At 41.5% G+C, this 14,604-nt stretch overlaps 3 protein-coding genes across 4 annotated transcripts in view; 1 reads left to right on the plus strand and 2 right to left on the minus strand.

The window, feature by feature from the left end:
* Positions 1-14,604, minus strand: part of LOC6581369 — an 82,454-nt gene that overhangs the window by 13,210 nt on the left and 54,640 nt on the right. The window lies entirely within an intron of this gene.
* On the minus strand, positions 1,081-3,634 carry LOC6581370. Of its 2 annotated transcripts, XM_044009467.1 has the most exons (3): positions 3,383-3,634; positions 1,494-3,305; positions 1,081-1,340 (listed from the first exon to the last, which is right to left on the minus strand). In XM_044009467.1, exons 1-3 carry the CDS (start codon positions 3,383-3,385, stop codon positions 1,230-1,232), a joined length of 1,926 nt encoding a protein of 641 aa, XP_043865402.1. In that variant the 5' UTR covers positions 3,386-3,634; the 3' UTR covers positions 1,081-1,229. The 2 variants fall into 2 exon arrangements, with proteins under 2 accessions (XP_043865402.1, XP_002007105.2); XM_002007069.4 differs by having other exon boundaries at positions 1,081-3,305; positions 3,383-3,593.
* LOC6581371 (dynein axonemal heavy chain 3) overlaps positions 13,835-14,604 on the plus strand; it is a 38,296-nt gene continuing 37,526 nt past the window's right edge. Inside the window, exons 1-2 of the mRNA XM_002007070.4 lie at positions 13,835-14,180; positions 14,256-14,459. Of these exons, the coding sequence (XP_002007106.3) occupies positions 13,952-14,180; positions 14,256-14,459 (433 nt within the window). The 5' untranslated portion in view covers positions 13,835-13,951. The remainder of the gene's footprint in view (positions 14,181-14,255; positions 14,460-14,604) is intronic.

Raw genomic sequence — 14,604 nt, forward strand, 5'->3', positions numbered from 1 at the left:
TTCAGCTCTCACTCTCTGTCGATAGCTCAGCGTTGATAATTGCTTTAATGATGCCATAACGTCGCCTTGATAGCGCCCTTTAATTTATGTGCCTCTGCCTCAGTGCCAACTGAAACTGCCCCAGGGCTAGCCCCTAGCTAGATACAATTACTTATGTATATGCATATCGTCACGATTTGTGTATGAATAAGTAAGCCGTCTAGTTTGCCATTGCATGATTTATATACGCTATGTGTAACGGGCCCCACCTGTATGCAGCTATATACCTGTGCACACTTGTCCCTGCATAACCACTTGAAAAACGTTAAATAAGTTGTCTAACCACACATTAAACCAATTTCGCTGTCCGGCTGTCGGACAGGCTGGCACCTTTCGTTGGGTGAGTTTGTTTTTGGGGCACGCCCACACACACACACGCCCACATGCTAACTTACGCCCGTACACATACACAGCAGTTTTTTGGACGCCATAAATCATAGGGAGAAACACGTATGTGACTACTTTAGCTCGGGGATCGATAAATTATTATTAGTTGGCCGGCCGCTGGGTCCGCAGCAAAGGAAGTTGTTAGACCCAACTGAAATCCTAGCCGCAGCGGTTCAAATGCCTTTTAACTTAACAACTTTTTCTGCCAACACCAAACATCACCACACACACACTTACACACACACTCACACTGACACACAGACACACACAAATCAATGAAGGACTTTGTCCTTGTTAGCCATGTTTGCTGCTGCACTGGCCGAACCCTTAACGTTGTGTGTAAAGTGGACTTGACATGAGATTAACATCTTCAAAAGCATAGCTTAAAGTATTTGTTAGAGTTCGTTGAAGTTCTTCCCTGGACTAAGGCGCGGTCTGTTTCGCCAACCTCCGTCGAGTCCCTTTTGGATAATTGCGTTCTTGTGCGCTGAGCCATGAGCTTAACTGTTGCTGTCATAACTAAGCGAAAAGGTATACAATTTATGAAAACGTCGTCCACTCCCAGCCAGTTGCTGACTCCAACATACCGACGGATGTAGACCCGTTCGGCACACTCGTTTGGAACAAAGAATGACCCACGTCGCGACGTGTGTATATTATAACAATTTTCGTTTGGATTTATTTTGTTGATTTCAATCGTTAAACAATGGCAAAATAGGATTCTTACTTACGACCTAGTAGGTGGAGTTGGTGGGGCGGTGTAAAGGCTCTAATCGTATACAGGCAGGTAGCAGCTGGCGCGCTTACAAGGCACGACGATGACGCAGTTTCAAGCGACGTACAGTCTTGTATTGGTATCCATCAGCAGCGAGAATAGCAGAATCCTGAGCGGGCTCGACTTCCTCAACTGGGACCTCGGTGGCAGCTTCTTCCACGGGAGGCAAGTATTCGTTGGCGATCTCGGAAACATCACGACGTTGACGGTACTTCAGACGACGGACAGTTTTGTATTGGTAACCATCATCACCAAGAACAGCGGAGTCCTGAGCGGGTTCTTCGACTGGGACCTCGGTAGCAACTTCTTCTGCGGGAGGCAAGTATTCGTTGGCGATCTCGGAAACATCACGACGTTGACGGTACTTCAGACGACGGACAGTCTTGTATTGATAACCATCATCACCAAGAACAGCGGTATCCTGGGCGGGTTCCTCAACTGGGACCTCGGTAGAAACATCTTCTGCAGGAGGCAAGTATTCGTTGGCGATCTCGGAAACATCACGACGTTGACGGTACTTCAGACGACGGACAGTCTTGTATTGATAACCATCATCACCAAGAACAGCGGTATCCTGGGCGGGTTCCTCGACTGGGAGCTCGGTAGCAACTTCTTCTGCAGGAGGCAAGTATTCGTTGGCGATCTCGGAAACATCACGACGTTGACGGTACTTCAGACGACGGACAGTCTTGTATTGGTATCCATCATCACCAAGAACAGCGGAGTCCTGAGCGGGTTCCTCAACTGGGAGCTCGGTAGCAACTTCTTCTGCGGGAGGCAAGTAATCGTTGGCGATCTCGGAAACATCACGACGTTGACGGTACTTCAGACGACGGACAGTCTTGTATTGGTATCCATCATCACCAAGAACAGCGGTATCCTGGGCGGGTTCCTCGACTGGGAGCTCGGTAGCAACTTCTTCTGCGGGAGGCAAGTAATCGTTGGCGATCTCGGAAACATCACGACGTTGACGGTACTTCAGACGACGGACAGTCTTGTATTGATAACCATCATCACCAAGAACAGCGGTATCCTGGGCGGGTTCCTCGACTGGGAGCTCGGTAGCAACTTCTTCTGCAGGAGGCAAGTATTCGTTGGCAATCTCGGAAACATCACGACGTTGACGGTACTTCAGACGACGGACAGTCTTGTATTGATAACCATCATCACCAAGAACAGCGGTATCCTGGGCGGGTTCCTCAACTGGGACCTCGGTAGCAACTTCTTCTGCAGGAGGCAAGTATTCGTTGGCGATCTCGGAAACATCACGACGCTGACGGTACTTCAGACGACGGACAGTCTTGTATTGGTAACCATCTTCAGCGAGAACAGCGGAGTCCTGAGCGGGTTCCTCGACTGGGAGCTCGGTAGCAACTTCTTCTGCGGGAGGCAAGTAATCGTTGGCGATCTCGGAAACATCACGACGTTGACGGTACTTCAGACGACGGACAGTCTTGTATTGATAACCATCATCACCAAGAACAGCGGTATCCTGGGCGGGTTCCTCGACTGGGAGCTCGGTAGCAACTTCTTCTGCAGGAGGCAAGTATTCGTTGGCGATCTCGGAAACATCACGACGTTGACGGTACTTCAGACGACGGACAGTCTTGTATTGGTATCCATCATCACCAAGAACAGCGGTATCCTGGGCGGGTTCCTCGACTGGGAGCTCGGTAGCAACTTCTTCTGCGGGAGGCAAGTAATCGTTGGCGATCTCGGAAACATCACGACGTTGACGGTACTTCAGACGACGGACAGTCTTGTATTGGTATCCATCATCACCAAGAACAGCGGTATCTTGGGCGGGTTCTTCGACTGCAATAACGGCCTCTTCAGATGGAGGGAGGTACTCATTGGCAATTTCGGAGACATCACGACGTTGGCGGTACTTCAGGCGGCGAACTGTCTTGTAACGGTATCCATCCTCTCCAACAGCAGTGGGGTCTTGGGCGATATCCTCGACGGGAACATCGGCCGCAACTTCCCCAAGTGGTGGAATATACTCATTCACGATCTCAGAGACATCGCGACGGTGCCTGGCTTGTTCGACAGGAATCACTGCAGCCGTCGCTGCGGCAATAAACATGCACGCAATGAAGAGTTTCTGCAATGATGTTGAACATTTGGGCAGTTCGAGAAGAATAACGTTTAATAATCCTTATTATATCCTCAGCTACCTACCATTTTAGTATAGATATCCAAAGCTAATTGTGTTATCGATGGAATCTATGGGTCGAATGATTAATAGTCGCAATTTGTCGGCATATTTATACGCTCTAATGTTTGCTAAGCGCCGACATAAACACACATAAACCAAACAATGACCAACACTTTGTTTGCTCCGTCTCTCCAAATAGCAACAAAGCACCCGGCAACAGTTAAGGCCCGAGTTTTGGTCATTAAGACAAGTCAGAGCATTTGCAAGCCAAATGCCCGCACATGCTCCCACTTACGATCTCAAGTGCCCCGTTCCCTGCCTCTGCTTCCGCTCTTGCCCACGCTTCAACTTTGACTATAGCCAAGCAGTTCATCATTTCACAGATGTTGCTGCTATTGGACCGAAAGCCGGTTCGCATCTAGACAGAGCGGAACTAAATACATTGTTTCACTTTCGTCAGCGCGTTTGAATGCTTCACGGTCAAGAGCTACCAAAACATAATAAGATTTAATGCAAAAAAAATAAAAAAAAAAAAAAAATATTTTTTTTTCCTTTAGATATATTAATGACAATCAAGTCTTTACGCCGTCATAAGAGTTTCTTATTTTAAACATTGCCACTTACGTTTTATCGTATCGGTAATTTGCGTATTACTATATACATATATATTTATAATTATATAAATATATATATATATATATATATGTAAGTTCAACGAACTAAGCCAAAGTTGTTTAGAAAGGTCGCTTGTGAATGGTTTTGAGTTGAAGACTTTGCTCGTGTTTGATACTGTTTGTGTTTCATGATATCATGACGTACTGCGTAAATGCGTACATTATCAGCTAATTGAGCGAGCCGGGACTTGTTTATGGCTAGAGCAAGTTGGTAATGGCTTCGCTTGTAAATCCAGTTACTGCTATAAGGGTATCAAAAAGATTCCGCCAGAAATGTAGTCAAGGAACAAAAACAGCTTACAAATTGTGCGCATGTTTTATGCGTTGGCGAAAACTTTGGCTATGAAATTCATAAACTTGGCCAAAACAAGCAGCCACGAAAAGACAGCAGCGGCAGCAATGGCAGCACCACCAACAACAGTACAAGCAGCAGCAGCATAAGCAGCCTGTGCTAACGTCCTCCATCAACCAGCATGTGGGACAGTTAAAAGTTTTTCACAAATCATGCATATGATGTTGGGGCACTTTTTGCCGTGGCACACAGCTGCTAAAGCCGGCCCAAAAGGCAACTAATTAAAGGAGCCAAAGACACCGCAGACGAACTGGAGTTTCGGTCCAACGAAAAAGTTTGCCTCTCTTCAAAGCTCGCCGGGATATGTGTGTCAAGTGCCAGCCAGCCAGCTAGCCAGGCAGCTAGCTCAGAATGCGGTAAACAAAACAAATGGAGTGTGCAATCTGTCGTAAACACTCATAAATTTCCACTATAGTCCCAACTCAAGCGGCCAACTATCGCCAACATCTGCACCTAAGCTCAGCCGAAAAATCCTGAACAGCCTTATCAACAGTGCTGCCAAGACTGGCGAAGAAAAAAACTAGCTTTAAGCGGGAAATAATATCACAGGAAAACATAATTTGAGCAAAAACAAAATATATTTTAATTGGTGTATGAATTCTTTTTACAATATTACACACTAGAAATCGAATATATTATATATAAATTATATTTAACCAAAGTCAATCTGAAATCAGATAATGGTTATCACATTGGATGGCTGAACAGTTATAGGGTTATCGAAAGAGATGTTAACCTTTTTATCATAAGACAGGTGGGAATGGAGTCTGCTTTACACTAATTTTGAGCAAGAGAGGGGATGCTCTCTTCCGGTAAGTAGTTGGATTCGATGATATATCGAGCATGTATAAATTTGTTTAAAAAAAAAAGCATTACTTTCCGAAACCGTAAAGTTAATTGATTCTGAATCTGAAATAAACCCTTTCATTTTTGAGCTATTCTAATTTCAAAGACGAATTTAGCAAAACGAGTTTGTTCATTGTTTATAAAGTTTGAAAGTTTGCTAAAACATATTGTAAATTCATTATCATGTAAATTCAACATAAAGCTAAACTTAGCATTTTTATTGCTAATGACGGCACAAGCTTCAAATTAAACTAGCTAAGTTGGCACCACTGGCTGACAACGTTTATCGCCATCATTCAAAACGCCACTTGCGAAATCTTGTGCAGCAGCTGAAGAGTTTTCGTCGGCGGTTAGCTGTTGTTAGCTGAACTGAAGCATGAACATCCAATGACACATTCTAATATAATATAAACGATGTTTTATGACAATCAATTTGTTACAATTCAATAGACACACAACAACCAGCAATCTAACTGTGTGTGTGTGTGTGTGTGTGTGTGTATGTGTATGTGTGTTCTCATTTATGTGATTATTTGATTTGTGTGTTTGACGTTGACATTCATACGGAACTCGATGTCGATGCTGCTGCCGATGCGGATGCCGTTGTCGACGTCGTGGGTCCCCCCACTCCGTAACCAAATCTCTGGTCACATAACGAATTTTATGAACTAGAAAGTATCATTAACTTAATACGCATACGCGTACGCAGAGTCAAGGATATGCCGGCTGGGCGAACGTTAGTTATGGCTATTGTAATGTAAATACGCGACATGCAATCATAAATAAACATTCGACACAAACACAATAAATGTCAGAAACTTTTGCCTATTATCCATTCGGCAGTTAATGCCAACTCCTTTCGCGCTCCCCATACAGCGCTTTATTATTTTAATGATTTTCCAGCGCCGCTCTGTCCAGAGAGCTGCTCCTTCGTCTCTCTGTCGCTGTCGCTGCCCCGATGCTGCGATCTTTTCAGTCGCTGTTCCATTGTGCTCACATTTATAATTCAATTCGCTAGCAGCTCGACAGCAACAGCCGCAGCCGTAGCTCCAGTTCCAGTTCCAGTTCCTCTTTCAGTTGCAGTCGAGCGACGGCTTGATTTACTCTTTGCTTTTGGGTATTGTCATGTTGTCAGCAAATGTGCAGGGTAATTATAGGTTATATAGGTAATTATCTATTTAATTAAATATCAATTTTTCAGTTAATCAGCTCCTTATTATTATTTTTTTTGGCCCTTCCCATGCTTAAAGTCTATCATCCAGTGTATCTATGATATATATCATATAGTAGCTCCACTTGCTACACACAAATATATGCACAAGGGTATATAGATTTCGACTCTTCTAGGAAAATGGTGTTTTCTTATTCCATTTCGCTCGCTCAGTTATTATTTTACATGTCGTTCGTTGGCTCACTATAATTTATTAGCAATTTGCATAATTTTCTTTTATTAAGCAGTTGCCGTTGGTTTCATTGTGCCAACTTTTTGATTTAAATGCTGCTGCTACTCCCTTTGTCATCGTCATCCTTGTCGTCGTCGTCCTCGTCCTCGTCATCAACTCTTTTCTGGGCAATGTTATGCAAATGTGGCTCGTAATACCCATAAGGTCTGGTAGTTTATGGCAACGCAGCCCTTGTATTATTATTGTCGACTGTCAGAATCATGAATACATTTTTGGCTTTGACTACAATCTGCCCGACGGGTTTCTGGATTCAAGGTCAAACACACTTAATATTTTGGCCATATTTAAAAGGGCATTAATTGAAATACAATTATGCTCCAAATAGAGCTAATATTTTAATATACTCACACAAATGTTTAACTTTCAATTAAAATTGAGTTTAAGAACTTTCGACTTCACATAGAAAAGAAGTAAAACAAACGCAGAAGGCAGCTAACAGATAGCTCATTAAGAGACCATATGCTTGAGGGGGAATATTAAGCTGGGGTGGATGGAGGGCATGACCACATCATTAAACAATCTTCAAAACTAGTTTGGGGCAAAGAGAGAGAGCGAGAGAGATAGCGTGCTGGAAAGGAAAAGAGGAAGCAGCAGCAGCTGCTTTGTAGTCAATGCTTAAGTAAAACTAAATGAAACTATTTAAAATGCAATTTACTGCAAATCAATCGGGCGGGTATTTGTAATTAGAAAACCAACTCACACACACACACATAGTACACACAAATCTAGGGGCGGTGTAGGCGTGTCACAATGCCTTGAGCCTGTGAGTCTGTGGCCAAGACTGAGACGCAGACTGAATCAGCTCTGTTTATTTGTTTGTCTGTTGGCCTCCACAGTTTGACTTGAAGGTATTAGAAACTAATTTGTCCAAAGAGAGAGCAAAGAGAGAGAGAGAGAGAGAGAGAGAGAATGAGATACAAACAGCCAATTGTTTGCCTGTCTATCTATCTCAGAGGCTTTAGTTCGGGTCTGCAGTCATCAGGCTATGGGGCTTTGCTCTTTTGTCAGGCCAGCACAAAAATCCAAAGGCAAAACCAAATCCTTGGCATGAACAAAGCACAGACAAGGACTAAATCATATGCTTTGACTCTGGGCCGTCTCTTCCGGCAGTTGGACAGCCAAAAACAAAGAAGAAAAAAAAAAAAAAAACACAAAAAGACGACTCATCTCGTTTTTAAGTCGCTTGCGGCTTAAATTTTCTTAAATGTTATATTGTCTTTACCAGCTGGCATAACAACGGACAGCACATGCCAAGTTTTTATGGATTAACTAAACAAGCTCATGAGTAAATATTTTCAAGCATATTTTGGCAAACTTTACAATGAAGTTGACGACGTTTCGCTTCCCCAGGCATCGTCTTTAGTCTAGAATTTTGAGCTACGCACTGCAAAATTTGCCACATACACACACACAGACGAAATCTGCACAAATATTTGCTTAAATTTTGTTGTCAAAATAAGCAAAAATATGCGCAGTGTGCGCAACATTTAAAGTTTTGCTTTAGCCAAAAAATACTCGAACTAGCTGAAATTCATTACAACAAATAGTTGACATACCCTAACTGAAGAGGTCTAATAACTTGGTCAATTAATGCTTGAAGTGCACAAAGCCCAATGATGTTCATATATATATATAAAACTCTGACTTGAGTGGCTATAGGCAAACTCAGCTAGTAAACCAAATTATAAAATTAAAATCATTTGTCATATACCATTTGCCATATGTCTTACATAATGATTTATTAAAGAATTTAGTTTAAGATTTGGTGATTGTTTAAGAGTATCACATAGCTAGGAGATGTTCAGTCATCTCAGCAATAGCTCACTTTTAGCTCTGTCAACCAGTCCATCAATTAGCTAGTGAGTCAATCACTAGTCAGTCAGTCAGTCACAAAGCTATACAAATAATTGATCAATCAGTTAGCCAATCAGTGAATTAATCATGGACTACAAAAAGGTGCAAGAAAAAAGTGTTTACCTAGAATTGTTTGAATTCTTTTAAAAATTTATACAAGTGAAGAGTTTTAATATTTATTGTAGACGAACGCTAGTTGAGCTTCAACGAATATAGAAACCCAGATGAAACCATATTGCAAAATAGTTCCAAGAAGTTTCTGGGAATTTGAAGTAAATTAAATATACAGTGTGGTTCGATCTGCGGACAGTGCATGTTTGCATTGATTAATTTTATAAATTTTATTGCAAATGGCAAAGGGCAGCGGACAGGTGGATGAATAAATTGCTTTTCGAGTTACTCGAGCTATTTGCAGTGCATTTGCATTGATGATTGTTGACATTAAAAGCAAATATAAATACAGTTGTGGCAGTCGGCCGGCTTATAGATGAGATATTTTCATTTCGCTTTTACGCATTTTATTTTAATGATATATATTTACTCGTATTCATAATGGGAATAAAAAACTGCATTGCAGTTGCATAAAAAATTTGTGTATTATTAATACCGATGCGAACGGACGCACTTTTCATTATGGGCATTAAATTTGTTTGCTGGAAAATACCTTTTGTTAATTTTAATTTAATTTTTATGCTCGCTAGCTGCATTCAAATGGAGTTTATTAGTTTTCGAATTATAATAGAACTGGAATCTAGTTCCACATCAGTTATAGGGCAAAATTACTCCATTTAATTCATTTAATTCATCATACACATCTTTAAGCTGCGAACGGGCATTAATTAGTCGCTCATATTCGTCCTCTTATGTTATTTTGTTTTTTATTCAAATTGAATATTTTCAAAAGCTAATTTGTGATTGCTCAATGCAGCATGTAATTGCATACAAAAGCCTATAATGATGATCTCTTCTCTCTGAGTGTGTGTGTGTGTGTGTGTATGCATGTGTGACTGTTTATCAAATGATTTTATACCATGTTTATAAATATACTTTTTATTAACCCCGTAAACACTATGATAAATGAGTATATTCATAAACAAAAAATTCTGGTTTAGATTATATGTAATATAGCATCTATTTACGCCTATATAAACGTTCGACTTGTACTGAAAATTAATCAATTATGAACGATTCGAATAGAGGATTATATAATTCTAAAATTCATAAAATTCATGAAATTTTTGAGTCAGTTGGAGGACGATTTGTTTAAGTTAGTTATTTATTTTATTATAATAGTTCTATTCGTATTAATCACATAAGTAGTTCACTGGTTCACTAGTTCTCAATAATCTCTATTATATATTTTTGCATTATTAATTCCGTAATATGCAGCGTATTACTAAGCCGACTGCAGTTGCTTAAATCACTGCAACTTGATATGGTTATTTGTTATGGACTGCATTAGCCTGTCATGATGATACTTGTTATTTATGTTAAACAGAGCAAATTTATGAGAAATGGTTTGCAATCAAGTTTCGCTGTCTTATATGTCAACAATGTTAAATCAATGCTACTTCACAAAATCCGTAGTTAAACGGAGCACAGCAGTCTTTATGCCTGATTCGAGCCAATTAGTGGCGGGGCATTAAGTGCTCATTAGGCATTTGCTATAGTTCGCAGACAGGCTTTACATGGGCGTGGCTGCGTGGCATATCTACGCATAATAAAATGCACAGAAATTAGCTTAAAGGCAGCGGCAGCGTTTAGCATCGTAAACAACATGCTAAACGCGCTCGACATGCACAAATGTCGCAGCATTCAAGGGATACGCTTTTCCCTATAGAGTGGACGAGGACCATGTCCGGGCATCTGCAGCTTTGACATTGGTAGCACGATTAATCGTCGTTGCAAATTGTTGGCACGTTTTCAATTGACAGTAGTGTGCGCGACAATGGAACCGGGTCTTAGCGGCGGCAACCCCTAATTTGCACATAGCCCAGCCCAAGCTCAGCCCACCCCTTCGTTCTTGTTCTTCCTCGTTTGTCGTTTGTCCTGCTGCTCCTGCTGTTGCGTGTAAATCACACGGCATTCGCTGCTGACTCCTGTTGCATCTTTTACGTGCGTCTGGCTGCTCATCCAGCTTCCTTCCCCTCTATGTGACTCTGTCTCACTCTCTCTCTCTCTCTTTTTCTCTTACTCTGCGCTCACGTGTGACAGCTTGTTTAAAAAAAGAAGAAACGAGGCCGCCCTCGTCGTTTATTTGGCTGTAATTTTTCAAGTCGCGACGTCTTTTACAGTTGGCCATTAATCACGTGAACAAAATGTGCCTCGGCATGCATAACACAAATACAGAAAAAATACAAAACGAGAGAATGCGAAAGTTTTGCCATCAACGTTGTCCGTCGAGCTCTTTAATTATACTCTTATCTAAATTGGCATTGATGAAAATTCTGTTGAGAAAGTCGTTGACGTTTAGATGAATGCTGGGATCTGATAAAGCCTTACAATTTTAGAAGATCGTTTGTTAGAACAGGACAGGCTTAAAATATATACGTATCGATAAATTATCGAATGCTCTTTATCGATATATGTTTTTGCGTATATCAAGGATACCTAAGTAAGAATTGGAAATAAGCCTTAGGGGCGTGAAAATAATCAATATATCAACAAATGATAAATAAATCGATAAGTTATTGTAATTGTATATCTATCTATTTATAATCTATGCTCTAAAATATAGCATATATGAGCTATATACAAAGAGTACATAATTGAAAGAGCTTTCAGTGGTCGACTATCTTATCCTTTGCACCTTGCACATTTGTAACTTAATCTTAAAGTCATGTGGGAATGGGTTGCCTCTGACTGCATGGTGCATGACACAGCGCCATCGCATTATGCCTGCCAATAAGCCGCTGTTCGTTGACTTTGTTAATAATGATGTTGATGTTGATGTTGCTGCTGTAATCGCTACGTTACGCCCAGCTCAACCCAACACCACCCAACCACCCAATCACCCACAGCCAACTGCTGTCTATTTTTAGCAATGAGGTCACGTGACTGTCGACTCGCCTCGCCCTCTCCTCACTCCACTCCACTCCACTATCCACCCACTCGCTGTGCAGCCCTTTGTTTAGCCCAATGACAGAACTAAACTAAATGCAATTTGATGCGTGTCATGCACAGCCGACGCTTCGGCTGAAAATGCGTCGTAATCATTATTTGTGACAATTGATGAGCTGAATCAATTTTTTTTCTTCTCTCTCTCTTTCTCCCCCTCTTTCTCTCTGTGTTACTTTTCTGCAAAGCCGCTCAGCGCGCTGCTAGATGGCATTGCAACAATTTTCTAAAAGGGAGAGCCCAATGGCTTGCCGGCAGTGACAGTTAATAAATATTTGTCACGCATGGCTTTGGACGCACTGCAGCGGCACGCCGGATTCCGTGTGCCCGTTTGCCCGTGCTTGCCCGTTAGTCGTTCCGTCCGCCTGACACCTGCAAAGTCCGCTGTGAGCGGCAAATTGCAGTCCGGGCAGCTTAGGCACGTGACAGCAGGTCGCCAGTGCGGTGGGATAAACCATTCCCACGACTTGTCATTGAACTAAGCATAACACACGCATGCACACACATATATGTACACTCCACATACACTCGCACACCCCCAACTACCCCACTTGCACCATTGTTCAAAGTTGAATGCCTTGTAAATGGTAAATAGGATACCGCAACACACGGACAGCATTTGACCATTAATCAAATTTCCAATTAATTTGCCACAATTAATTGCAGCGATAATTGCGTCGTGTGTGTTATATATGAATATGTATATGTGTAGTTAGTGCTTCAGTTGTCCTTTGCAATTGAACAGCAAAAAAATGTACCAGTTTTATTTAGATCATTGCTTTACGAAGGTAACATTCATACAAGCAGAAAAAATGGGGAAAAATATAAAATTGTGAGCTTTATAATTATACTATATTCGTGTATTTGTACATGCATTTCTACGTATATAAAATATATTAATACAAATATATTCAAGCTTAAGACTCCTTTCTTCCCAATCAAAAAATTTGTTTTTAATATAATGTTCCTCTGTCAAACCAAAAAATGTTATTTATAATTTTTGTTTTATTGATATGCTCTTAAATATCCTATTTTGAATACAATTCTTCGACTGCAATAACCCGTGATATTTATCGATAATTTTAATATGTTAGTATAGCTAACTACATTCTTACTTCATACTTTCATCAGATGTTTCAATAGCTCCATAGATTATCATATTATCTAGACTTAATTGCTCAAGTGCGACACTTCAAGCTAAAGTTAGCGATAATACTGCCAAATTTTTCATCACAGTTGGGTAATTGCAAGCGCATATACATGTAGGTATATGCCTGCAGTATATAAGATGGGAAGATGGGAGGGAGGCTTATTATGATTATTATTATTATTATTATATTTATTATTGTAAGCATATAATCAGGTTGAATGACGAGGGCGAATACGTTGCCAGTCACTGCGATGGGATAATAAATACACAGAGGCCGAGTGTGTGGGGTGGGGTTGCCGTGCTATGGGGGCTGGACGCAGCTGTAGGTCCTGGCATAAAATGGTTGTCCTGGCATAAACAGGCAGGACGTGTACTTATATCCTTTATATAGATGAGAGACGGAGTTCGTATTTGTTGCGCTTTATTAAAAAATGTGCGCAATTCAAGAAATGTTGCCCAGGTTACCTGCAGCTGGAGCAGCAGCAGCAGCAGCAGCAGTTGCCTGGTTGCTGTTTATACAGCACACAAGCAAACACAAACAAACAAACAGACGCACACATGCACACAGGTATCAAATATTATTGAGCTGAAAACAGGTGAGTGTAAGGTAGCAGCAGCAGCCATTGATGGAGTGTCAGCCAGGACGCCGTGTCTGCTCGTCAGCTGCTGTTGGTCTAACTCCAATAACCACATTTGCAAGCCAGCAAGCCGTAGCCGGAATTGGAGCCGTTGCCATTGCCGTCGAAGCGACAGCGGGAGGAGCGAATGCTGGTCGTTTGTCGGTTGCCAAGCGCCGGGTTGTTTGTCCGTGCTGTTGCCATTGCCACCGGATCCGAAGTTTGTTTATAAACATTTCACGTATATCAGCCAGCCAGCGAGCGGGCGAGTAAGTGGCCGGCCACACAAATGTCCGTGTTGTAAACTTTTATTATTAGAGTCTCTCTTTTTTATTATTTCAGCATTTTGTTGTTGTTTTGTTGGCGAACAATGTCAGAAAACATAAAAACAACAAAAAACAACAAAAACAATATAGTACCCGGCAATAAAACAACAACAGGAGCAAACATTTTTTTTTTGTAGTTTGTTTCCTTTTGTTTAACCCGGCTAACTAAACAGCAAACGCTCACCCCATCAATATGGCCTCAAAGAAGATCGCGCCGGAACGGCGTCCCTACTGCGATCCCCGTCTGGCCGATACCAATTTTCGCAGAAAGCGCTCGATGCACTCGAGGCAACAGCCTGCCACGGAGACGGCCAAAAAGACGGGCAAGAGGCCACTGAACGACTGTCCCTTCTTTGACTTGAAATATGGCTTCGATGAGCTGCCACTGGATCCGATCAAGGAGTTTCTGTTGGAGAAAATCTGTGAGTCTAGATAGCAGGAGCTATATAATATATGACATCATTTGAAGAACCTAACCAATTCGTTTGTATTCCCAGCTCACATGCAAAATGATACGATCGTTGGTCGCTGTAATCGTGAATTTGATTTTCACAAATACGATTTGGTCAATGTCAAAGACGTTTACAAAGAATGCGACGATGATAGCCTGCAGAAGCTGAGACTCAAGGATATTGTGATGCCCGAGCAATTCGAAATGCTGCGCGATGCCAAAGATCATGAATATAATTTCGATGGCCATGGTGAGTGCCAAAACTCAAACAACATTTGCAGGCAGAGCGAAACAAACAAATTGCCCAAACATCGTTTCGAACAAAATTCAATAACAGTAGAGAGAACTTAACCACAATAACATCACACTTAATACCTTATTAAATGTGAAAAACA

This window comes from Drosophila mojavensis, unplaced genomic scaffold, assembly GCF_018153725.1.
Source record: "Drosophila mojavensis isolate 15081-1352.22 unplaced genomic scaffold, ASM1815372v1 contig_74, whole genome shotgun sequence".
Classification (NCBI taxonomy): domain Eukaryota; kingdom Metazoa; phylum Arthropoda; class Insecta; order Diptera; family Drosophilidae; genus Drosophila; species Drosophila mojavensis.